This window comes from Halichoerus grypus, chromosome 13, assembly GCF_964656455.1.
Source record: "Halichoerus grypus chromosome 13, mHalGry1.hap1.1, whole genome shotgun sequence".
NCBI classification, from domain to species: Eukaryota; Metazoa; Chordata; class Mammalia; order Carnivora; family Phocidae; genus Halichoerus; species Halichoerus grypus.
In genome coordinates, this window is record NC_135724.1 from 95,531,253 (window position 1) to 95,550,151 (window position 18,899).

The window sequence follows — 18,899 nt, forward strand, 5'->3', positions numbered from 1 at the left end:
CTTGGTAGCATCTACTAAAAACACAATGCCATATAGCACTACCCTTGAACCTCGCTTACGTGAGTCTGTTCTATAGAAGTAAGAGTAATTGTGAACCAAAGGTAGTAGGGTTATCATGCTACCGAATATTCGGGGGTGGACAGGTGTTGAAACAAGTCTGGCCCCTACTGTCATGGGTACTCTGTCGTGGGTACTCTGCAGGACCATTCATATGGTCTAGGGAACATGCCTGTGGTAGTGCCCAGATTGAGTAATGGCATGAGCAATCTCTCTTTTGGTAAAAACTGCTGTATGTATACATAGTTAGCTTTTTATAAAAAAAAAAAAAGAAAAAAGAAAAATTCATAAAGGCTTCAAATCCAGCTTGCCATAGCTTACCACTATGTGTGTGGGGGGGGGGGGCAGTGCAGAGTAGATGGACCAGGCACAGGGAGGCCCAGCAAATGTTCATCCTTTTGTATATTTTTTTTAAAGTGTGGGATTAGGGCAATCTTTAAAATTTTGTGTTTTTCAAATATGTTTGTTTGTTTGTTTTCAAAATCATAATAGTCAAAAGCAGATGGTGTTAGTCCTGTTCTGGCAGGTCCCATGGCTCCTCTTTGTAGGAATGTAAGCAATGTCTGCCAAGCCCCTAGCTCAGGGTACCTCCTACTGCTCTGAGAGGCCTGGGCATCCATGGGGCGGATGCTGGGGAAATCTAATGACCCCAACACAGGGTCCCTGCCCTGACTGAGCCCAGAGAAGGAGTGAAACACAGCACAGTTACCTTGTATGTGTAAGACTGTGGGGGAAACAGAGAGGAGGAGACATGGGAGGACCAGTGTGGGGCCTGTGGATGGGGCACAGACTAAAGGATCACAGGAATGAGATGAACCATTGCAGTGAGAGCACCTAGTACACAAATGAGGACTAAAAACAGGAAATTGTAGCAGGCATTGATGCCCTCTGCCTTTTCTCGGTGAGCTCCTACCACCATGTTACAAATGCCTGTGGCAAGAGGGGCCTTGCAGAGTTGTGGATGGACGTGCAGTCAGCCTGTGGGCAGTGCTGGCCATTGTCATGATTGTTGTCTCGTTTGCAGAGGGCCTGAACCCGACGCGGGATGCAGAGCTTCCTGAAGCTGCTGAGGGAGAGTGGGGGCACTGGGCCACCCTTGGCAGATCTGGTGACTCTTGCAGGCAGGCTGTGCCGGGACCTCCAGGATGACCCAGCCCAGGTGCGGCCCTTGGTCACCGCCGTGTTGGACAGCCCGCTCCGCCTGCACCTCCTGGACAACGCGGATGTGGCCCTCGTGTGTGCCCGGGTGCTGGCCCAGCAGGAGCAGCATCAGGCTGCCTGCCGGGTCCTGGAGGTAGGACTGGTCTGTGAGGGGCGTGCAGAGAGCTACAGCCCCGTCCCAGACACCACAGAAGTGCCCCCACGTCGGCGAGAACCTGGGGGGACGTTTTATAAACCAAGCTAGAAGGGTCCACTCTCTTTACAGAGTCCTAACTGCCTTAGTAATCTGAGGCCGAACTCTCCATTTATGAGATCCATACTGAGCGGTGTTTCTCGCTTGGAGAGTTGGGATCCCAGTCGGTAAGACGGTCAGACAGACCCAGAACCTCAGGCCCTTAGCTGCAGGTCTGTGACTGAGCAGACCAGAAGTATCTTTGTCACTCACCTGGTGTTACTTGGATGCATTTGGCACTGATGGGACGTGACCTGCACCGATGTGGGGTCTTTACGGTCTTTAGCCATTTAATGTGACCGTGGTACATCCTGCTACCTAAATACTGGTATGTTTGATTACGGCATGCTGCCTGCTCCAGATTTTACTGGGGTGGTGCATATTACACAGGATATGCCTATGTTACTTCCTAAAATCTGAGAAATTCTTAACTCCAAAATACGTCTGGCTCAAAGGGTTTCAAATAAGGGATTTGAGGGCCTGTTTTTCCCTCTGTCACCCCATCATACAGTTCATGCATAATTCGTGCTGCTGAGTTTACCTTCGAGATACTCAGTTTTTTTTAAAGATTTTATTTATTTATTTTTAAAGATTTTATTTATTTATTTGAGAGAGAGCATGAGCAGGGGCACCAGCAGAGGGAGAGAGAGGAGCAGATTCCCCGCTGAGCAGGGAGCCTGCTGTGGGGCTCAATCCCAGGACCCCAGGATCATGACCTGAGCCGAAGACAGACACTTAACCGACTGAGCCACCCAGGCGCCCCAAGATACTCCTTTCTTTCCAGTTCTTTCAATTTCCACTCCCTTCCCCATAGGCTGTGTAGTCCCCTCCTGTCCCCTTGATTTGTCCTTCATGTAGCAGCCAGAGAGTTCACAGGCAGCAGATGGGCCACGGTGTGCACCTGAGCCCGCAATCTGAGCTTGTCTGCTCTCTGGCCTCTCTGTCAGACTCTCCCCCAGCTTTCTTCACAGTCGCCATGCTGCTTCCTTGCTGTTCATACAACTCCCGACATCTTCCCTCATCTCAGGAGCTCAGCATTTGTTGCTCCCTCTGCCAGAGGCTGGAGCCGGGCCCTCTGTGTGGCTGGTGCCTTTCTTCCTTTCTGGTTTCTGCTGTAAATGTCACCCTGTCTAGGCAGTGCCCCCTTTATTCTCCAGTGTAGAGTCTTGTTCACCCTCTGGCTCCTCCCTCAGGCCTCCGTTCTGTCTGCCTCCTGTCGCTGCACTGCAGGCCCCCTGAGGGAGCGGCCGCCTCAGTTGTGCTTGTGACAGGATCCACGACACCTAATGTAACACCTGTGAGTCAGAGGGGCTCAGTTTTTCAAATCCGTCAAAGTAAACAAACAAGGGAAAACACGGAGTTGTAATAACTCTGTTGAGGCACTCGGTGATGAAATGTGTGAATGACATCAGTGATGGAAAACTCCCAGGAGAGGGATTATAAACTCAGTCTGGACGGTCCATAAATGTCTCTGAGGAGCTGACGTGTAGGGGAGACCTGAGAGATATGACGGGGACAGCACACCAAGAATGGGCATTTCTTGCCCAGGACTACATCCTGCAGGTGGCAGGGTTCCCTGACAACTGTGCCCAAGGCTGATGGCTGCATCCTGGCAGCAGACTGGAAGTCACAGCCTCGCAAAATGGGCTTTTTCTGATACTGTGGAGGGAAGGCTGAATGATTGTTGGTACCTCCCTTGCTGAGATGATCCTGAGAACATTGGAGTTAAATGCGGGAACCCCACACAGACCATTGGGCTGTGTCGGGAGGCCAGCACCAGGCATCCTTGGCCATCTCCGGAGTCTGGTTGTGTGAACAGGTCGCACTGGCTTGGTGAGCTTGGTGGGGCACAGACCAGAACCACTTCATCCCTCTTGGCTCAAAATGCACTCACTGAGCATGCGAGGGAGCAGCCCTGCTGGGTGGGAGAGAAAGGTCTTTCACGCAAGATATGGGTCAAACCTTGGACCCTCAAATCCAACCATGTAGCTCTGTGAGTCTGCCTCTCATATGTTCTGTGGCCCCAGGCCTGTCGTTTGCCTTCCTCTTGACTCCTGCTCCTCACCTGTAAGGAGTGACTGAGAGCTGCTTTATGGGAGGGCTGAAGGGCTGATGGGACCTTGCCCCGCCCCTCAGCCAGCAGCTCTTCCCGAGGGTCAGGTCGGGTTGGAGGGCAGTGCTCCAGGATGGGTGAGGGCGGCCAGGTCTCAGTAGGCTTTTCTCGGCAGGGTTGCCAGGTGCCTGGAGGCAGCCAGGAGCTGGTACAGCTCTGGAACGACATTCACTACCGCCAGGTCATGAAGCGGCTGGGCGTGGCCGTGCTAACCCCAGTGCAGAAGTTCCGCTGCAGAAAGAGGTACACCGCTAGCCTTTATTTGTGCGTGTTCCCCAGGACTCCTGAGGGATGTGCCATCTAAAACCACAGTGGGGCTGAGGTAAGGCAGAGACAGGGAGATAAATGCAGGAAAAGTCAGAAAAAGCAGTAATAGTCAAAAGGTGATAGGCTCTACATCAGCCCGTGTGCCCAGCACTGAGCCACACTCTCCACCTGCTCAGCTGGACATGGGGGTGCATTCCTACTTATGCCTGCAGGGCAAGGAGAAGGAGCCACTGCCTTCCAGTGAGGGCTCTGCAGGGAGGAGGCAGCAGGTGGACATCCTGACCTCACTCTCTTCCTCTTGTCTTCTCCTCCTGTGGGAGATGCCCAGCACGTGTACCTTCGGTCATCTGATTCCCACAGACTGGCTTTGCAGGCGCCATGGGCCTGGGTCTGCAACACCACCCCTCAGGGCTGCAGGGCCTTTTAAAGAGAGGTAAAGATGAGAGTGATGTGAGCATCAGACGAGATGTATGTGGTGCTTAGGAGATTGCCTGGCACATGAGAGACGGTGGGTCCTCGTTAATAGTAATTACCACCATAGCCATTATCAGCGCTAAGGAAACATTACAGCTGCTAATTACTATTATTCCTTCATCACCACTTATGGATGAGTAAACTGAGGCACAGAGAGGTCAGCACTTGCCCAAGGTTACAGAGGAGAGAGACGCAAAGCTAGGACTCCAGGCTAGACACTGAGACTGTAGAGCCTTTGTTCTTGATCTTGGGTGTTGCCCACTGACCAGGAAGGGCTGTAGATCTGGCTCTGAGCTCCTGGGAGCCCAAGTAATGGGATTCCTGCGCTATGGGGCCTGGTTACTGGAAGAAGAGATGGATTCCTTCTGGATCAGAGAGAATTTTTTTTCCTGGTGCCTGCCAAAGAACGAGATACGTCCTCAAAACCCAGCAGTTCATCAGCCTTGGGGGTCTTCAGGAATGGAATCATGTCCCTCCATACAGTTGCTGATGGCCTGGCAGAGTACAGTTCAGTAGATGATTTGGGGATCAGTATGCAGTGTTTGTGAAGAGGCCCCTGATTGCTGGGTGCTGTTGGAGTTGCTGGGGATATAGCCTGGGCCCTACTCTCCTGGAGCTGACACTGGGTGCAGACAAGGGACAGTAGAGAGGACACAAAGTAGATTCCATAGTTCAGAGTGGGGAGTACTAGACAGAGAGTGTGCTTAGTAGAGGACTATGCCACCTTTGTTCTTTGTTTTGGGGAGGGGGGTGCAGCGCGGGCTCCTCTAAGCCTTGGCAGAGAGGCCTGAGTGTGGGGATGGCAGCCCTTGGAAGTGTAAGGAGGGGGTGATACTGGAGTTAGAGCGATGGTTGGTCCACCACCTGAGGGTGGTGGTGTCTCCTATAGGGGTGTCACCTAAGGGTGGTTGGTACCAGAGAGAGGCAGGAGGCTCTTGGGAGTCTCTGGGTGTGTCAGGGCAGATTTTGGAGGATTTGCTGACAAGCCGGATGTGTTGGAGGAGGTTAAGAGAGAATAAAGCCAGCCTGCAGGGCTCTTGGCCTGATTGGCTGGAACATGGTGGTTTCTCACTGAGATGCACAGAATTGGGGCCTGGGGGAAGACTGGGAGAGTGAAGGATCAAGCTCCATTTGGGATGTGGTATGTGTGGGATGCATTTTTGACATCCATGGTGATTTGTTCAGTTGGTGTTTGAATATCTTGGGTGTTCCCCGCTGGTACCATTTGTTTATATATCAGTTTTTCCTTTTGGAAAAATTCATGCATATACACAGTAAAGTGAGTGGCATGACCAACCTCAGTGCCCTCATCATCCACTTTCAATAGCTATGGGCCATTGGTCACCTCTGGCATCTCAGTGAGTGGTACTGGAGAGCTTGGTGACCCCCGTGAGGGCGTGCAGGTGAAGACGGGCTGGTGCTGGGCCCCTCCGTCCTTCAGAGGATGGACTCCTGGGACTCAGCAGCACACAGCTTGGAGGGGGGCAGCCAGTGAGATAAGAGGTGTCCAGGGGTGCACAGTGTTTGGGAGCCCATGAGGTGCGTCCAGGAGGAGCGTCTGTAACCACCTCCTCACTGTCCTTATCCAGGAACCCACCACCCCCCTCCCTCTGCCCGGACGGCCTGAAGAGCCGGAACTTTCCCAGAGAGGTTCGCCAGAAGCTGCACGACTTTGCCTCTGGCGTGAGCACCAACCCCAGCAAGGCCGAGAGGGTAAGAGCCGAGGAGCTGGAGGCCGGGCCACCCTCCCCTTAGCCGCCCCCGACCTTAGGTGACCCCCACCCTTGTCCCGTCCCTCCCCCGGGCCTTCCGAGTGGCCCGTCTGCCAGGGCGCTGGTGGCTTCTGCTTCTCCGAGCTTCCCTGGAGGACAGGAGCTCACTGGCCGGCGGCTGCTGACCATCCAGCCTGCACACGTGGAGGGTTCAGTTTTCTCAGGTGGGGTCATCCTGTCCCCACACGGCCAGGCACGGGGTACCAGGGTGAGGAGACTGCCGTCGTGGAGCTTCCAGCGTCAGGGGGCAGATATTTGCAGAGCTCAGTACCTGCTGAGGCCGGTGGGCGCCCTCCGCACCGCAGCCCCCGGAAGCTGGAGGGACGGAGTCGGGGGCAGGCTGTGAGGGAACAGCCGGGACGCCCCCCGAAGGAGTCCGTTTCCTGCGGCTCCGAAGTCCGGGCCTGTTCTCTCCACCTACTTCTCTGCTCTGTCCAATCGGCAGGGCTCTCCTGTGTTAGTTCCACCTACTTATCTCCCTCATCCAATCAGCAAGGCTTGCCCAAGTGGGGGCTTGCCCAATCAAGAGGGCGCTCCTGTGCCTGCTCCACCCGCCACGCTCCCTGTCCAATCGGCAGAGCTCTCCCAGCGATCGCCGCGCCAGCTCTGCGGGCTGGCTTCCGCCGCCGCTCGCGGACCAGTGGCCCTCGGACGCCGGACTCTGGAGCGCGCCGGGTCTCCTGCGGGGCCGTGGCGCTGCCCGGGCCCGCTCCGTGTCTGCGTTAGCGTCGGCGGGAGGAGCGAGGCCGGGCTGGAGGACGTGCCTGGCGGCGCCGAAGACCGCGCTCGGATCCCCCGCCCGGAGGCCGCTCAGGGCGGGAGGCGGGGCCCGCCCCTTCGGGTCGCCCCGGGCACCCCTGCTGCTCAGGGGGCGGTGGCGGGGCTAGAGGCTGTGCTGTTTTGGAGCAGGAGAACCTGGCCCTGGAGACGAGCCTGACTGTTGAGCAAGTGTACAACTGGTTCGCCAATTACCGGCGGCGCCAAAGGGCCCTTCTCCAGCGCCTGCAGCCAGCCCCGGAGAACGCACTAGAGGAGCCCAGTGTGAGGGAGAGGGCTCCGGACCGCCCGCAGCCCTCAGGCCAGCCCCGCCTTGGCCCTGGGGGTGTGGACAGGCCTCAGTGGCCAGGTGAGTGGCTCCAGGGCCCCACCCTCTTTGCGGTTGCGGGCTTCTTCCTGACGCCCGGCACCCTCTCTCTAGGGCTAGGCCTAGTGAGGGTCACTCTGTTATGGGACAGCCCCTCCACTCCCAGTGTGCACTTGTAGGACGTGCTCTTGGGGTGAGCGAGATCCCTGACGCTGAGGGTAAGGATGGGCTCAGGATGGGCCCCAGTGAGGCTGCAGCAGCTGGTTTGCATTTAGAGGTCACTGTGTGTCCAGGGCCAGGAGTCCGTGAGCCGACTTGGGAAGCGAGCCAGCCACCATGATTTAGGGGTTCCTGGGTTTGTAGTTACGGATTGGCTTCAGACAAAAGACATTTAAGGAACAAAGGATATTGTAATGATTCGGTAGTAACACCCTTTCCCAGCCAGCAGGGCTGCTCTTAACCTGCTGGGATGGGACTCAGAGCATCACCAAGCCTCCCCTCCTCCCTGATTGGCTTTCAGCAGGACAGGAGGAAAATGGGCCTGCACAGTCCAGGGAGACCACTCAAGGGCCATGGGAGTCGCTGGCCCTGGCCCCAGACTTTTCTGGAGATGAGACTCTGCCGAAGCCGTTGCCTCCCAGGTACTGCCGTCCCCACAGCCCGTGGGACCATCACCTCCCACGTACTGCCATCCCCACAGCCCGTGGGACCATCACCGTATTTAGTTTCACCGTCTTGGGTGGATGACCAGGCCTGGAGCAGGCATGTGAATGTTGGGGCTGACAGTGAGACCAGGTCAGTGACTGCTGAGAGCAGAGAGACCTCCGTGATTCTGGGGTGGAGAAGCCGCTGGTAAGGAGTCCGTATCAGGGACCCCACACTTGCTCCTTGGAGCCTGGCTCACAGCCTGACTTCATGTGTATATTGGAGAATGGGGAAAACAGAGTTGGAAAGAAACATATGCAGGCTTACTTCCTAAAGCCAAACCCTAGCTATTGTTTCTTTTTTATTTCTGGTATTTTGTATTGTTTCTATATCATTGAGTCAGTAACAGCTAATATTTCTTGAGTTCTGACTGTGCACTAGGCACTGTCCAAGCACGTTCCCTCACCAGGGATGAGGCATGGACCTGATGTAAGGATAAGGAACGTGCTGGCCATCAGCAGGACTAGGTCTGAGAGAGGGTCCAGGTTCCACCTTGTGTAACCATCAAGATGTGGACACTTTTTCTATTTACCATTGTGACATCAGCATCTCTCATGACACTCCCTGCACCTGGCCCTTCCTATGCAGGCTGGCCACTGCCCAGGTGTATGAACTTAGGCAGGTTCCTGTGAGCTCTCAGTGCCGTGCGTTTCTCATCTGCGAGATGGGGAGGGAATACGATGCAGGTTGTTGCAGAAATTACAGGGGTAGGGGAGGGGCGTCACAGAAGCCCAGGAGCACCATCTGAGACACAGCGAGTGTGCAATATCGAGTCTTTAAATTATTATCAACGACTGCCTAATATTCCTGTAAGATCAGCCATCATCATTCATTCCACTATTAGGGTCTTCCTAATCATTTCCTGCTTTCAGTATTGTGGAACAATGCTTCATTGAAGGTCCTTTTAAATGAACTGCTAATGTGTCTTAGGTTTCCAGTAATAGTATTTTTTTAAGTGTTCTGGAACCCTTGCAGCCACAGGTAGAACTGTGAAAACAAGGCAGTTAGGGATCTGGTGGGCCCCACAGCCGTCAGTGGCTACCTGGATTCCCAAATGGGGCTGGAGTCTCCTCCCAGGCCTCTCTGCCCTGGCCTGAGGGAGTCTCTGCCCTCCAAGGGATGGTGTTTGCTGTCTTTCCCAGGTCTCTGCAGGGCGGTGAGATGTACCAGGAGGGGCCTGGCCACAGTCCTGCCACTCTCCCCCACATCTGCCCAGGCCCTGGCCTCTGCCCTCTGACTGCTGGCAGTGACATGCTGGACCCTTCTTTGGCTGCCCCTGAGTCATGGCTGATGTCCCTTGCACTGGCGTCCTCCAAGGAAGTTTCCTTCCAGACTGGGCTGGACCTCATGATGCGCCCCACAGATGCCACTGTGGCTGTGTCCATCACTGCCCTCGGTGAGACCAGCACCACAGGTGGGTCCATTCCACACAGACCATGCTCTTCTGCACAAGATGCCACAACTACTTGGGTTTCATTTGAAGGGGTGTGGGAAGGATCAGCACTCTCCTACTTTTCTAGTTTGCAAAGTGAAATGTGCATACGACTAAAAGTAAGACAGTGAGGAAAGAGTTAAACGAAATGAGACAGCTGCCACCCCTGCACTCCCATTGCAGGCCACCTGACTTACTGTCACCACTTGCTGCAACAGAGGACAGCTTACCACATCTCGTGACTGAAATATCATTTCCTTAGTTTCATCTTAGTTCTTATTGTAGCTAAAAGTACCTCTAAAGAGGGGCGCCTGGGTGGCTCAGCTGTTTAGCGTCTGCCTTCGGCTCAGGTCATGATCCCAGAGTCCTGGGATCGGGTCCCGCATCGGGTTCCTTGCTCCGCAGGGAAGCCTGCTTCTCCCTCTCCCACTCCCCCTGCTTGTGTTCCCTCTCTCGCTGTCTCTCTCTCTCTCTCTCTCTCTCTCTCTGTCAAAAAATAAATAAAAATCTTTAAAAAATAAAAAAATTAAAAAAAAAATAAAAGTACCTCTAAAGAATATGTATTTAGATATATATTTGTCTACCAAATACAAAAGCATCTTGTGACATCTCACCTTGTGAGGAGGATATTGGCACCATCAATTTTCCCGTCACCTAAATTTCTTAGTCTTCTGTGGTTGTGTCTTTACTTTCTTGGGGTTTCTAATTGCCTTCCTTTCTTCTTATGTTACCTGTTTTTATCGCATCTGTAACTTCTTCCAGTTTTCCAAGTGTCTCCTCTGAAGACTGGTGGCTGGGAGCCCTCCTTCCTGTTTCCACCCAAGTGACGTTTCCCTAGACCTGGTGTGGAGTCAGCACCCCAAGAGCACTCCTTTCATTGCCTCCGTGGTTTGGGTCACTGTTTCCTGAATTGCAGGTCTTGTCCTGTCTTCATTGACTTCTTTGTTATGTTTGAGAACGTCTTCATTTAACTGCAAGAAAGGGGGCTTGCAAGATCAATTTTCTGAGTGCTTACGTGTTGTGAAATTGTCCTTAACCTGCCCTCACGTTTGATGAACAATTCGGCAGGGACAGAATTGTGAGTTTAAATATTTTCCCTTAGATATTTGCAGATATATTCGTATCATTGTTTGTAGCATCTGATGTTGATGTCATCCTCTTGGCTTCTTTGCAGATCACATATTGTTCCTTTCTTGGAGTTTTTTTGTTTTGTTTGTTTGCTTTAAGTCTGGGTGTTCTGAAATTTCACAATGATGGTCCTAGGTGTGAGTCTCTTTAATTCACTTTTCTGTTAAGCCTTTCAATTTAAAGAAGATAACAATGTCTCCTCTAAGGTCTGGGTATTTTTTGGATAATATTCCTTAATAATTTACCCCCTCCGTGTTCTTCGTTCTCTTTAGAGCACAAATCTTACGATGATTTTGGAAATCCTGGGCCAGTCTCCCCAGGTGCTTACCTTTTTTTTATGTTTCTCTTCTTTTTTATTGTATGTGCTTTGGGGGTGTTAGAGTCTGTCTTTCAAAATTCCAATTTGACAGTTATACTTTAAGAGAATTCCAAGCTGTTTTTTTATTTGAATTTTCGTCACGGATTGTGTTACTTTTTATAGATGCAGTATCTTTTATTTTTCTGAGTATTCTCAATAAAAGTTTCAAAAAACATGCTTTGTTGTCTGAAGGCAGGAATATTGGGGCTGTAGATTCTGGCCCTTCCTTGAATAGAGGAGGATGAGGGGTCGGAAGGAGGAAGAGTCCTGGAGACTCATTGCTCTGGAGGCAGCTTTTCAGTTTGATCATATTGGTCCTTCATTTTTCCATGTCCTTTTTCCACTGTCAGAGACCTATGTTTGTCTGTCCATATTTACCAACAAGGCTGGAGTGGGGCGGTCACTGGGGACAGCTTCACATGGGGACGAGGGGAGCTGGTCTTCACACCAGGTCCAGCCCATGTGAGGGTGACATTCTGTAGGAATTGGTGAGCCTCCCTGCCGACTGACCGCGTGAGCACCAGGATGTCTCCCTGCTCTCCCTGACTGCTCCCTCCCTCCCAACCTCCCACCTTAAGGTTCTCGGGACCTGACCTATACCCTACCTTCCTTTCAGATGCCCTGCCAACATAGGACGGTACTTGTGTCCTGGGTCTGCAGAACTGGGGACATCTTCCTCCCACTAATTCCCCCTCCCCTGACTCTCCCTTTGTTCTGGGCTTTTGGCTTCTTGTCTTCCTCTTGGAGGAAGAAGATGTAACCTAGTGATCTTTTAAGTTTGAACCAGAAATGCTCAAATTAGCACTTAAATTATATTTAACGTACCTCAGAGTATTTCTAGAGTTCTGCAGAAAAGAGGAAACAGCAGAAAGTGGAGGTAGAATCACATACTTGAATGGTCAGGAAAGTTCCTTTGGTCTGAGATTGGGCTGCTGGCTGGCAGGTTAGGTTGTCACTCTGGCAGACGGCGGGGAGGACAGGGTGCGCCTGGCCCAGCTGGCCTGCTGTTCTGTCTGAGGTCAGGGACTCTGACGCTAGGGTTACCACCTGGTGGACTTCTTACCTTCCTTCACTCCGAAGTGGCTCGAAGTTTGTCGACCCAGAACTGATCAGATCTACCATGGCTTATCTGTAAGAGTCAGAGGTATACTGAGATATCCTCTGCAACATTTTCTGTAGAGAGGGGGGCAAGGTAAGGTAGTGATACTTTGCATCTCTGTGAAATCGTGGCGAAACCTGAGGTGAAAGGTGAAAATGGACGTGGCCCAGCCTTTGATGAACCAGCACGGGACAGACTGAGAAGTTCTCACATGGCAGCCCTGCGTGTGGGGCAGATTTGGATGCTGAGTCTTTGACGCTGGGGGCTGGCCTAAAGTCTGGGTTGATGAAGCAAAATTTGAAGTCCACAAAATTGGGCTTAATTTTTGTTTCTGGAAGCCTAAAAAGGCAGTTGAGATCAACAGTTATGACTCTTCCTTCCTCAGCAAGGGAGGCTGAGGCTTGGGGCCGGCCAGGTCAGATGCTGCTTTTCTCCGTGGAGGTCTCGATTGTGCTGCTTGTGGGCTGTGTTCTGTCCTCCCAGCACTGGGTTGTGGAATTTTTTCTGTGTAGGATTCGCTGACCCACCTGTTGGCAACCCCCCGAGCATGTACCTGGAGGAAGGTTCAGGCACCAGCATTGGCCAGGCAGAACAACAGGCGGGCGGCTTCCTGGTGACACAGCCTCCCGAATTCCTCCTAACCCAGAGGTGAGCCACGCAGAGCCATGGGTAGGGTATTCCTGGTTTATAGACTTGCCACCTCAGATGTGCAGATTGAGTCCTTTCCTTATGGATTTCTGGACAATACATCATCATCCCCAGCCTACATCTACCAGAAGAGGGTGGTTTTTCCCTGAGACAGAAGAACACCCAGAAATATCAGAGCAGACACGGGTGTCTGTATTGTGGACAGTGCTCACACTTTGCCTCTGCCCCAAGATCACCCTGGATCCCAGAAGCCACTTTTTGGCATGTTGTTTTCCCCAGACAGAGGCTGTCTGAGTTTTTAAGCAGCATCAAGATCCTGATTTTATGTTCCAAACTGTAGTTTGAAAGGTGCTTGAGAGGGCTGTGAATAGCCTAGGTGCTGCAGACTGTGGCCGTGGGGGCCAGAACAACAGGCCAGGAGAATCTGGAGGTTGAGAAGAGAGATCAGAGGAATGTGAGAAGTCGGAGGTCCTCTGGCGGACAGGGAATCTATGATAGGGGTCACCAGGACTAGGTCCCCAGTGTTCATAGTCTCCCCAGTCTGGGAGCTGAACGCCAGGTGCCCAGTGAGAGCAGAATTACAGGGCAGCGTGTGAGAGAGAGAGGGAGCAGTTGCTCGAGTCACAAATTGTATTTGCTGAACTAGCCAGAGGGTGAGAAAATGCAGACTTTGCAGACGGACTCACTTTTCCATTCCTGACCAGGAACCTGGATGGAGAAAATGCCGCCACCAGGTTCCTCATGGCTGTCTCATCCTTGCACCCCAATGGCCCGGCCCATCCTTGCTCGATGTGATGACCTTGAGTCCTTCTCGAACAGTAGATTCATTGGGCACCGTTGGCATTCAGTAAAGCACCATGTTTGCACGGTACCCGTGAGAGTTTTCTGAGTGCAGCTTCTGTACCCACCACATGCTGAGCCGTGTCTGTCCGTCCCCCTGCCACCATCCCCGCCACCTGCAGGACCGTGGATCTCCTCTCTTTAGCTGCATTTTCTAGAATTCCATGTGAATGAAATCCAAAAGTTTTGAATTTTGTGTGGGAGCGGTGGGTCTAGCTTCTTTTCCTCTGCTTGAGTACTTTGGGATTTTCCCTGTTGCTGTGTGTATCAGCAGTCCATTCCTCTTTGTGGGTTCTGTTTCCTTGATGCGGATGGACCGTGCTGTTTTGACCCATCGCCTGTTGGTAGGCATTTCTGAGTTCCCAGTTTGGGGTCACTGTGAGCATTCCCGGGTGCATGTGGGTCTGCCCGTGTGCTTTCCTGTCTCTGGGGTGTGGACACGCATAGGAGTGGAATGGCTGTAGGCGTGTGTTTGCCTTTTAGGGAACTGCCACACTGTTGTCCTGAGTGGCTACACCTGTCACCTTCCCTGCTCTCCCTGCTGCTCCCCCAATTTGATCCCGATGGCACCCCAGGCCTGGCCCTTCTTGACCTCTTCCTTCGGGTTTCCGTTTGTTGGTCCTTCTCTGTGAGCCTCCTCAAGTGCTCTCTGCCTCACCCAGGCCACCCGCCTGAGGTGTCACACAGGTCCCTCTAGCACCTGCACACCCAAGGGCCCCATGGGAGGACGCTCTTCTTGAAGAGCGTACCTGGAAGGGCTGCTTACCCGCAGAGAGCTGTCAGGTCATGTCACTCACAGGGTGGACCGTGACCTGGTGCCCCGTCGATACGGGGCTTGTCCTGATGTCTCTTTTCCAGTCCCCTGGAGTTGGCACCGGGCCCCTCCTTCTCCAGCCCTGTTTCTGCTGTGGACCTGAGCCAGCCCTTGCCCTCCAACCAGGTGAGACCCTACCACCAGGTAGTGTGGGTGTCCCTCTTTACTCTTGGATCCTCGGGTCATACCTTTGGAGTGAATAAACCAGGCAAATGTAACAAGGGGCAGGGATGCCTCAAGGCTGGACATCAGTTAAACGGGACCCGGGAGGTGGGTTCTGTGGGCTCGTGTTTCTGACTGAGTCCAGAGAGGGTGGGTCCGGAGGTAAGGGGTGGCAGGGTGGGAAGGTGGAGCCAGGCAGAAGGGTGCTTCTGTGTGTGATGCTGTGTTGGCTTTCCAGGTGCAGTGGCCCGATGGCCAGGCCTCCAGCGACGCCTTCTGGGGAGCCAGGATGCTTCTTGAGCTTTCAGGGGGCAGCCTGGGTTGAGATGTCCCTTTGGGGTATCCAGCCAGTGCTCCCAGGGGAGCAGGTGTGGACATCTAGCCTTTCAACACATGTTACGTAGAGCTTTATTCCAACTGAAGAGAGGACCCCAGAGTTCCTTGGGGCGTTCCAGTGAGAAGCATTGAGGTTGCGTAGCCCCCTGCCATGTTTGAATAGTTTGGTTGGCAACTCAGTGTATCAGAGGAAGCATTTGAGAAACGCTCTTGAGCTCAGAAGTCCAAGGGGTCAGTTTCACTCAGGCAGCGGGGGAGTGTGGAGTCAAGCTCCTGGGCAGGTTCTGGGCAGAGAACGCCTTTCTGGAGATAGAGGAGAATGTTGCCCTGCTGTCTGCCCTCCCTGCCCTGTGACAGTTAAGTTGGCGAGTGGGGCATGGGCAGTGTTCTGACATTTCTATGTCTTGGGGGTGGGGGCTTCTACAGAAGCTAATATGGTTGGGATGGCTCAGGCAGGGTGGGGCAGGGTGCATTTTCCCCGCAGGTTGTAATTCATTGTGTTTGTAAAACAAATGTTCTATTCAATTAAATTACAGTTCAATGTTCTGAACTCTCCCCTTTTACTCACTTAACTACATCTTGGACACCTGTCCCTGTCAGTCCTTTGCCTTTCTGTCCCTGGCTGGCATTTCACAGTATGAGTGTACCCTATTGATCTGATTGTTTCTAATGTGTCTGTTTTATAAGCAAGGTCACAGTGGGCGTCTCTGCCCTTTGCCCTTTACCTGAGTGTTTTGTGGGAGAAGGAATTGCCCTGGTGCTAGATGCCACCATGTCCAAGCGCACAGGGCCCCAGGGGCCGAGTGTGATGTGATTCCTGATGCAGAGGTGACTTTGATGCTCAGGACTGTCACCGCCAGGAACAGGCCCTTGGTCCTTGCCTTACCCATTGTGTCAGTTGACAGTGGTGTGCTGAGCAGGGAGCAAAGTCAGTTTTGTGCTCTCAGGCGGCTCACAGGCTCATCAGGAATAAGCAGGCAATCATGGGTAGTTGCTGAGAGGATGGTGTGAAGTGAGGGATGTCTGAGAACCCAGGGTATGTGGTGCTTGAATGACAAGACGCTGAGAGCTTCCTGAATGGGCAGCGGGGGCGGGGGAGTGGCAGCTGAGCTGAGACAGCTGTGCTCCCCCACCACAGCCCCAGGGCTCTCAGCTGTACTCCTCTCCCCTCACCTTTACTCTGTAGACCGTGGACCCATCCTATCCCTTCCTCATCGCCACAGTGGCGCTGCCCAAGCACCAGCAGTAATATGTACTTCCTCTCAGGGACGCTCACTCGCATCCTGTTCCCTAGAATCAGGAATCTTTTAGTTCTCAAATCTTTCTTTATTGTGAAACAGTCACAAACTTATAAAAAGTTGCAAATAGAACACAAACATTTTTTCCTTTCATCCTTTTGAGAACAAGTTACTGAGCTGATTCCTGTTTTCTTGAGATAAGGAATTCTGCATTCTCCTCGTGCGATCACCAGTCAGGAAGTCAGTGCTGGTATTTCCCCACCTTCTTCCAGACCTCACTAAAGTCTAATCAGTTGTCCCGGCAACACCCTAAATGACAGATGAATCCCGTCACATTGCATGTGCTGCGTGCCCTTGACTGTCTTGTCATTTAGGCCACAACAGGCCCGATCTTCTCCTGGACTTTAACGACTTTGACACTTTGGAAGAGTACAAGCCAGTTATTCTGTAGAATGTCCCCCAGAGTGGCCGTGTTGGATGTTTCCGTGCAATTAGGGAAATACCCCAGAAGTGACACGAGGCACTTACCCTGTCTTACAGATAGCACATGATTTTGATTGTCCAGTTGTTGTTGGTGCTCATCTTGATCACTTCATTAGGGTGTTTTCTGCCAACCTTCTCCACTACAGTTACTCTTTTTGTATATTTTGGGAGGTAGTGCTTTGAAACTGTGTAAACATGCTGTTTCTCATCAAGCTTTCCATTGACTCATGGATTTCTCTAATGTGCTTACATTTTCATAATTCATGAACACATTACTAACCTAGTTCTGGCATCGCAACGGCACCAGCTTCCTTCACGTACAGTCACAAAGTGTACACCCAGGAAGATTCACTCTTCAACCTTATGTGCCACTCAGCTACGTGGTGATTTGTTTTAATCATTGAGGTACGTAACTCATCGTGCATTACCTGTCACCGAAGGAAGCACAGTGATCCAATTCATCCTGCCCTCAGTCATTCAAAGTCTGCATAAAATATCTGCACAGTTGATAAACACTTTAGAGAGGGTTAGGGATTAACCCTGGGGTGTGATGGGCGGTGCCGCCCTTTGGCCTTCCCTGGAAATGTGCAGAGCTCTGGACCCATCCCAGTCTTGGCCTTTCCTGAGCCGAAAGGAAGTACCTATATGTGAGGTGGTCACGGTCTGAGGCAAGAACCTCCTGGACGGGCTGTGGGAGCACCTCCTGGGGAGTCTCCTTCCCCCACCCTTTACAGACACCGGGCTCGATCCTAAAAGTTCCAGAGCACAGGCTCAGCCAGCTGGATCGTGTCCATTTTGTGGCACGTGGACTGAAGTCTCTGGAGCTGACTGTTGACTGAGACTCGAGCTCCTTTGGAGGGGCTCCTGTGCAGTGGTCAGACGTCCTGAGTGGCTGGAGGCCTCTCCCCGTCCCGCATGCCCAGCGCCTGTGCACCCAGCTCCCACCCTGAGGCCCACACTTCCCTTTCTGCTGTTTGATCCCAGGCCACTCTGAGAGAGATGTGTTGGCCCTAGAGAGTGTTCTGCCCTTACCCCCTTGAGGGGCCAGCCTGGGTCCAGTGGACATAGGTGCTGTGACCAGGCCAAGGGTCCTCTTCCTGTGCCTTGCGGAGGCACTTCCCTTCTTGAGATGAAAAGGGATATGGGGGCTGTTTCAAATGGCTGATGGCTGACAGGGGCCCAGAGGAGGTGTCGGAGGCTTTCTGGGCTCTAGTAGTGGCAGGGGGGATGTTCAGTGATCAGCTCCAGGGAGGCCAACTTCTCTGCCTCTCCTTGTCTTCATAGTTGCGTGGGCCCCAGGAGGTTGAGAGGTGTGGCCAGACCTCCCAGACAACCAGGGCCAGAAGTGATCACCCAGCAGTGGCTTTGGTCTGTGAAGGGCCCTGCCTTCACCCCCACCCTCCATGGTGTGGAGACTGCTGGAGAGGGCAGAGGGTGCCTGTGTTGATCTCTTCAGTCAAGCTACGTGGCCTAGAATAACAGATCTGCTGTGTCACAGGTCTAGAGGCTGGAAGTGTGATGTGGGTGATGTGGTCATGAAGGCTCAAGGGGAGCTTTCTCCAGGTTCCAGTACTTCCTTGGTTTGGGACCGCAGAGCTCCAGTCTTCACACAGCACTTTTCCTGTGTGTGTATCTCTGCCCGGTTCTTCTTGTTAATACCAACAAAATCTACCAACATAATCATGATCTGAGTGACTTCATCTTGACTTGATCATCTCTGAAGACCGTATTTCCATATCAGTTCTCATTCAGGGGTATTGGGGATTAGGAGTTCGACATCGGAAATTTGTAGAACATAGTTCAACCCATAATGGTGTCCCTGCCTCTGCCAGTGATCACCTCCCAACTGGCCCAGGAAGGCACTGTGGTGTCTCTGGGGTACCCCTTGGGTGCCTCAGGCAGAAGACCACATCCCGTCTGGCCACTGGCTGCCGGGGTTTGGGTGGTACTGGGATCGCCCACAGAGTGAGGGGTGGGATGAAATGGTTCTGGGCTTGGAGGTGCTGACGTTTTGAAGGTAGGATGAAATGGAGGCCTGTCTGGGTGCTGAGCCAGAGGCAATCATTTCTTGGGTATGATTATCAAAAGCACAGGTAATAACAGAAAAAAAAAAAAATAGGACTTCATCAAAATTATAAACTTATGAATATCAAAGGACACTATCAAGAAACTAAAAAGATACACTACATCAAAAAAAAAAAAAAAAAAACCTAAAAAGATAACCTACAGAATGGGAGAAAATATTTGCAAATGATACATGTGATATGGGTTCAGGTTGCAGAATATATAAAGAACTTTTAAAATTCAACAACAAAAGTGCACAGGAGGGAGATTTGCTGTGGCTTTCCCAGAGACGTTTTGTGTTCCACAGTGAGCATAATCTTCTGACTCCTCAGTGGTTTATCTGTACTTTGTCATGTAGTAGTTCAGCACAATGTAGCATCAAAGCTTTGGCAGCTCGCTGTCATGGCACACTGTGGTACTTGTCCTAGAAGA

General features: G+C 52.3%; 1 protein-coding gene across 1 annotated transcript in view; it reads left to right on the top strand.

Annotated features, from left to right (window-relative positions):
• Window positions 1–18,625, top strand: part of ANHX (anomalous homeobox) — a 47,812-nt gene extending 29,187 nt beyond the window's left edge. The window contains exons 2-10 of the mRNA XM_036081574.2: window positions 1,082–1,351; window positions 3,679–3,806; window positions 5,894–6,017; window positions 6,986–7,202; window positions 7,681–7,801; window positions 9,008–9,279; window positions 12,395–12,530; window positions 14,229–14,310; window positions 14,585–18,625. Coding sequence (XP_035937467.1) covers window positions 1,103–1,351; window positions 3,679–3,806; window positions 5,894–6,017; window positions 6,986–7,202; window positions 7,681–7,801; window positions 9,008–9,279; window positions 12,395–12,530; window positions 14,229–14,310; window positions 14,585–14,671 — 1,416 coding nt within the window. The 5' untranslated portion in view covers window positions 1,082–1,102 and the 3' untranslated portion in view covers window positions 14,672–18,625. The remainder of the gene's footprint in view (window positions 1–1,081; window positions 1,352–3,678; window positions 3,807–5,893; window positions 6,018–6,985; window positions 7,203–7,680; window positions 7,802–9,007; window positions 9,280–12,394; window positions 12,531–14,228; window positions 14,311–14,584) is intronic.
• The last annotated feature ends 274 nt before the right edge of the window (window positions 18,626–18,899 follow it).